Source organism: Montipora foliosa, chromosome 10 (genome assembly GCF_036669935.1).
Source record: "Montipora foliosa isolate CH-2021 chromosome 10, ASM3666993v2, whole genome shotgun sequence".
NCBI lineage: Eukaryota > Metazoa > Cnidaria > Anthozoa > Scleractinia > Acroporidae > Montipora > Montipora foliosa.
The window spans coordinates 32,553,956-32,560,449 of record NC_090878.1 but is presented as its reverse complement, the minus strand read 5'-3'; the positions used below and the strand labels follow the sequence as shown (position 1 = coordinate 32,560,449).

The 6,494-nt window shown below is 38.8% G+C and overlaps 1 protein-coding gene across 1 annotated transcript in view; it reads left to right on the top strand.

The window, feature by feature from the left end:
- The window catches only part of LOC137974398 (uncharacterized), a 263,995-nt gene extending 258,112 nt beyond the window's left edge, over nucleotides 1–5,883 (top strand). The window contains exons 21-23 of the mRNA XM_068821352.1: nucleotides 1,502–1,598; nucleotides 3,317–3,539; nucleotides 3,657–5,883. Of these exons, the coding sequence (XP_068677453.1) occupies nucleotides 1,502–1,598; nucleotides 3,317–3,539; nucleotides 3,657–3,746 (410 nt within the window). The 3' untranslated portion in view covers nucleotides 3,747–5,883. The remainder of the gene's footprint in view (nucleotides 1–1,501; nucleotides 1,599–3,316; nucleotides 3,540–3,656) is intronic.
- The last annotated feature ends 611 nt before the right edge of the window (nucleotides 5,884–6,494 follow it).

Below are 6,494 nucleotides of genomic sequence, written 5' to 3'. Positions count from 1 at the left end.
ACGTTCGCTTAGATTCTTTTCATTTCGAATGTATTTAAATCGAGGTTTAAATCGAGGAATTCTAACATTAATACACGCGAACGGAGCGTCATGATCTGCCACTGTTGAGCAAGGTATAACATTAGTAAAAGTGAAAGTCCACGGGTAATTAGTAACAATATGATCTAACAGTGTTTTTGATGTGCGGGTCACACGAGTAGGCTTTGACACCATCTGGTGGAGTCCAAAAACATCCAACATTGCTTGATATTTCCGTGTTAGAATATTACTTGGTTTCAACATGTCAATGTTGACGTCGCCCGTTACGACTAATAAACCGTCCCAGTTCGCCGTGATGTTCCCCAAGAGAGCGTCCATCCGCTCTAACCAGTCAGTGTCACTTAGAATACGTGCAGATCTGTACATGATTCCAATAAGAATATTACTATGTCTGTTGCGCCCAGGCACCTCCAGCCATAAATGCTCTAGGTCAGGAGAACGCTTCTCAATATCAATGCGACGTTTCAAATTTATTGACTCATGGATGTATGCTCCAACACCACCGCCTTTAATAAGCTCCCGATTCCTAAAAACTGCTGAATAACCAGGCACAGACACATACTCCAAAAGTGCAGGGTTATCCTTGAGCCATGTCTCGCTGAGTGTTATAATGTCCATTGGATATTGTTTGACTGTTAGAAGGAACTCGTTGAATGTAGAGGTCATGCACTGGGTATTTAAGTGCATGAGTCGTAAGTCTTTGGATTTCTCTCTTAGAATTCTAATTATGTTCTGAGTAGTTTCCTCATCTTCAGAAGGCTCCGCAAGTTCATGATCTCCCACTATTTCTTCACTGGAACACGCACTGAACGGAAGTATAGAAAGCACGCATCCACCACACGTCCAGTCTAGTCCATGTATCACATGCTTTAACCCAGGACACTTCACATGATTCATTCCAAAGCACACATTGCAGGTTACACATTTCTGGTTTTTACTAATCCGGAAATACACCAGAGACCAACGATTTATTAAAGAGATCGCATATTGAAACTGAAATACGATCAGCACATTCGCGTATAATTTTAGCAGAAATATTATCAAGACCTGTTGCTTTAGATCTGCATAATTTGTGTAGATGTAAGAAAACAGTACTGCAATTAATCGAAGAAAAGCTGAATTTATTGTTATATATTACATTTATGTTATTGATATAACTTGAATTATTGTTAGCAATCGGCGGAATTTCATTATTCCAACGCCAAGGCGTAGGCATGACCAATGCTCCATTTTTTCCTCAGTTCATGATGAAAATAGACTGAACGATGTCGATCCTCCCAATTTTGTGTGCTCAGCATTTGCATCTCTAAATGTGCACTTACTTACTTACTTACTTGCTTATTTATTTATTTATTGTGAGGTTTAAATGTTTATGAAATCGAAGTTTTCTTTAGTAAAACACCTCGCTTTCTTTAAATGGTTTATGGTGTGCCTCAAGACATGTTATGTGAATAATTTACAGGGGACTCACCCTACGCTCAGATGAAACACAAAGAGGTCTTGGAGAGCTTGAAGAGTGGTTACAGACTGGAAAAACCTGACATGTGCACAGACCGTGTGTAAGTTCTCCCTAAGTAACTGTAGGCAGGAAACATCATATGAAACCATTTTAAGAAAGGTGTGGTACATACGATCGAAGGAGGAATATTTAGAATTTCATAGTGTGAGTGAGTTGTTTGATTTGTTTTCAAGCCTCTTTGCATCTATCTTCGAATTCCTGAAACACGAAATTCTTGGAGATAACTACTAGGCTAACTACCAAGTAACACAGTTGAAATTTGTTGCGACTTCATTAGAATGTGAGTTTGAAAGAAAGACCTCCTGTCGTATCTGGTCTCGCAGAACTCAAAGATGTACAAAACCACTGGCTTTGCCTTAGTTTCCATTTCCTCCGTCTCACACTTCCTGAAACGACACAAGAATTGACTGGAGCTACAATTACATGGATTTCAGAAACCTTGCATGTTTTAAGCCTTTAGGTATTTTACTAGTGTACCTACATGGGGGAAATGCTGCCGAGGGGAAGGAGGATAGTTAAGTAGACACGGTTCGTGCGTGGAATTGAAGGGAGATTTTAATAGGCCATGAGCAGGGGAGGGTACAAAACGTAAAGGTAGACTCCCACCGGAAAAAAAAAAGAAAACAGTAGTTAGAGGATACGAGCATGTACTTCTTGACATGATCAGTTTTAATAAGCGCAGAGTACTAGGTACTATGATTCATGTCAATGACTGAGATAATATACTTTGCCCTTAAGTAAATTCGAAATCATAAGTAAGTGCGATCTGTTTGATTTAAAAAAGGTAAATTGTGGTTAAAATAACGACGCATCGTTTCTGAGGAAATACAACGTAAATAACCCCCTGAGAGGACATAATTATGGTTACTAGTAAAATACGAAAACCAGAAGAGTTGAAGAAAAGAAATTAAAGGTAATTGGGTAGCATTGGCATCGAGCTTGCTGATAATTTCCGAGTTCACTTCAACTTCGTTTTCACAGTAAGTGAAAGCGCGAATTGCTGTGGTTATTAGTTCTACTTTTTGTGTGACTGAAGTACAGTAATATACGTGGTCAGTACTAACTAACAGCTTGATTTAGTGCCACTCCTTTGAGATTCTTTCACGACAAAGTTCACGGAAGTAAATCGTTGTCGAGTAGGGTTGGTATCTGGATGGAAGACCATCGAGATGTACGACACATGATTGCCATTCGTAGACGCCATATGCATCGTAATGCCTTTTTTTTCTTAATTGGGATACTCATATTCAACGGCAGGAATCCTGACCATTCATCACTCTAGTTCAGCCTGACAGCTTTTCCTTTTTGTATTTCACGAAGCTGCGATAACGTTTATCATGGATAAAAGAAGCGAAAATGAACTGTAACACTGAAAAACAGAGCAGTCTTACAGGTTAAGTTTCCTCGAATTGGGAACGTGGCTGTAAGCTTCTGTTGTAATTATAATCTTCTGTGTACCTAACAATTTCCTTAAACATTTATTAGCAACGAAGACTCTGGGACGTGGATCTTAATTCCTCAATTCGCACTTAACCACAATCCTTGCACCCCTGACCTTACTGCGACCACAAATCCTTGCGTTTCGAAGAAAATGTGTTCTTCTCTCGATTTGAGAGCTGCCTCGTTCGTTCGCTTCAGGTTCAATTACAGTTGGAACAGTGAAACACATGAATCAAACGGAAACAATGTTAATAGGTTATGTGAAGATAATCGATTTTCTTGCAGAGAAGAAAACTCCTTTTTTTGTTAATTTTTAAGGTACACCTTGATGACAGAGTGTTGGAACCAGGACCCAGATGAACGGCCAAGCTTTCAGCGGCTGTATAACAGACTTGACGATATCTTGGAGGAGCAAGGGGAGTACTTTAGCTGGGACAATCACGACGAATCGAAATATTATTATAGCAAACAGGCTTCAAAGACAGCAGAAGTTGATGAACTGGACAACCTTGAAGTTGCAAATCGGCCGGATGTTTCCACGGTAAGTTTTGTAGTACAAACTTCTTGCCGTTGTAAATTTGTGCTTTGCCTTGCATGACAACTGAATTTGTGTATTGAAGTTACCTTCAATCTTGTGTTATCATACCTTTGATCTTAGCGGGGGTCAAACGCATCAGAAGCGGATGAACCAGCCCAACTCCAAGTTGAAAATCCACTGAATGTGTCCATTGCAAGTCTTGCCATATGAGCTCCAAGCTGCACGGTGATGAATTGGCTCACTTTTGAAACTCCTTAAAGTTATGCCAATATGCTTTGATCTCATTGCTGCCAGACACATCAGAAGTTTAGGAACAGGAAAATCATCAGGTTGTATGTGTCCAAGACAAGTCTTCAAGCTGAATGATTTACAGTTGTCAACAAATGCTTTGCCTAGCATAACTGAGCTATCAATATTTTTAGTTAAAGTAAGTTACGAGACATAGCTGGAGATTTAGCTTTATGAACTTTGGTCTTAATCAGTTTCTCGGTTTAAGAGAGACCTTGTAGTTAGATTGCTGCTAAAGCTACTTCTTAATTGATTGATTGATTGATTAATTGATTGATTACCAAGTGAGATATTACACTGTCTAAGTACACCTAGCTACCAAACTAATTGCCCACTGTCAGGCACATGTTCTTACCGAGACGGACAGATTTTAACAATTTAAACCTCAAAGATCTGCCTTGTCTTGACTTTGTTTGGCCATTAACAAGCAGGAAAGGGAAAGAATCTCGGACGACACCATTATTAAAGCCCCAGGTGCACTCCCCTCCTCTCATGGTCCACTCTGCTCCAACAATCACAATGGCGTGCTTCTAGTCAGTAAAGGCAAGTTTACTTACACTGTTCGCGAGACGCAGGTCAGGCCAGAGGGTTTCTTTGCTCTGCTAGAGGGCATTGGTTGCATATGTTAACTTGGCTAAGTCATCCAATTAAAAAAAACGTCAAAAAGCTGTAGCTAAGCTGGGACATACTAATTGTTATCATCTGTGATCATCATCATATCATTATTAATATTTATTTATTTATTTTAATAGTTTATTTCTTCTCATTTTTTTTTTGGCAATCCGTTACGCCCAGTATTCCTCCATTGTTACTCCTGTAGATCATGGACTGAGTGCTTTTAATAGGCAACTTTCACGCTAGCATCATTTGACTACAACTACTAGAATTCAGTTTGTTTTTCTTTTCTTATTTAACTTTTGTGTTCCCAAGCGGGCTCAAAATACCAATAGCTATAATTCGCAAGGGACAAGCAAAACCTGCAGGATTCTGGTACTTGTAGCCAAATAGCGTCATCATGCAAATGTTCTATTGGTGAATCTAAGTTTAACTGAGCAAATATTTAAATTAACGTTAGGAACGGACTTTCTCAACATGACAAGCTCTTAATTAAAGTCGCCTTCAACCCACTTCAGAAGTGCACATAGTCAGATGTTCGCCTAATTTTGATATCAAACACCACGTGTCCCTTTAACTGTAAGCATTTTGTTGCCTTTTGAAACAACAAAGTATGTGTTAGGGTTAGCATAATATTCAGGGTAGGGTCAATGAAGCTGATAATTTTTCCTTGCTCAGTGCAGTTTAGAGGACACTTAATAATATTAATTGTGAGCATTTCTGGACACAAGTTGGGCGGAAGAGCAAGGAACACTTCTTGACGCTTATAAATATCGGCGTACATCTCAATTTAGTATAATTGCATAAGTGATTATTGACAATTCTCTGCGCTGATTGGTTGCCGATGAGGTGATTATTACGGGATAATCTCTTAACTGGTTTTTCAAAATGGCTGTAGGCGGAAGAGCAATGGGACAACATCGGCGAACATCTCAATATGTGCATTTCTGGACATATCGCATCCGCTACTTTCTGGCTTTTCTTTTTCTCTAGGATAAACTTTTGACGTCATGTTTTGTTTCAACAAGGCCTCTACCGAGACCTTAATCAACCTAAGGACTCGTTCAACTATTTAAACACCCTCTTCAAAGTAAAATTAAAGACTTTGGCAGTGTAAAGAAAAGAAACATTTTCAGTAAGATGAAGGGAGTATTCAACCAAAAGAAACACAAAATAATATAGCTTATAAGTAACCATGTCATGCCCTACATTAGAAACAGCGATAGGTCTTGACGTTGTAAAGAAAAGGAGCACATAACGATAAGTATAATAAATCAATTTCTTAATTTTGGTAATATTTGTAAAAGTGCAAGCTGCACTTAAAGTATGTGCTCTGTTATGTTGTAGATGGTGCATTGGCATAATAAAAAAGAAAGTAGAGTAAAATTTCACTGCGTTATGTTTCTTAAGATAAAGGGGAACAAGGAATACAAAATAAGTTAGCTTGTAAGTAAATATGCCAGGCCCGATATTAGAAACAGCGATAGTCCCTGACATGTTAAAGAAAAGGAGCACATAACGATAAGTATAATAGATAAATTTCTTAATTTTGGTAATTTTTGTAAAAGTGTAAGCTGCAGTTAAAGTATGTGCTCTGTTACTTTGTAGATGGTGCATTGGCATAATAAAAAAGAAAGTAGAGTAAAATTTTGTGTTTCACTGATTTATGTTTGTGAAGAAAGAGGGGAAGAACAAGGGAAGGTCAGACATTCAAATGATGGCACAGTAGCTTCTTCGCTGTAAGTAAGAACTTACAGAGAACAATGTTAAGACGGGAAAAATAGACAAGGAGACTAAAACAGAACCACATGTTACTATGAATAGATGGTTTTCATGTGACGTCACAGCGGCGATTTTGGCGTCCTCTCCCTTGGGGACTGAACTCCACTTTTATGCAAATTCTGCGCTAATATTTTCTATTGTTTTGTACACCAAAATGGCCGTCAACTCAGGTGATTGAAAACCATCTATTGGTGGGGGAAACGGTGCAACGAAAGCTGTAAGAGGAATGACACTTTTCTAGGCAACTGATAGGGAGCGTAACACTAACAGCCA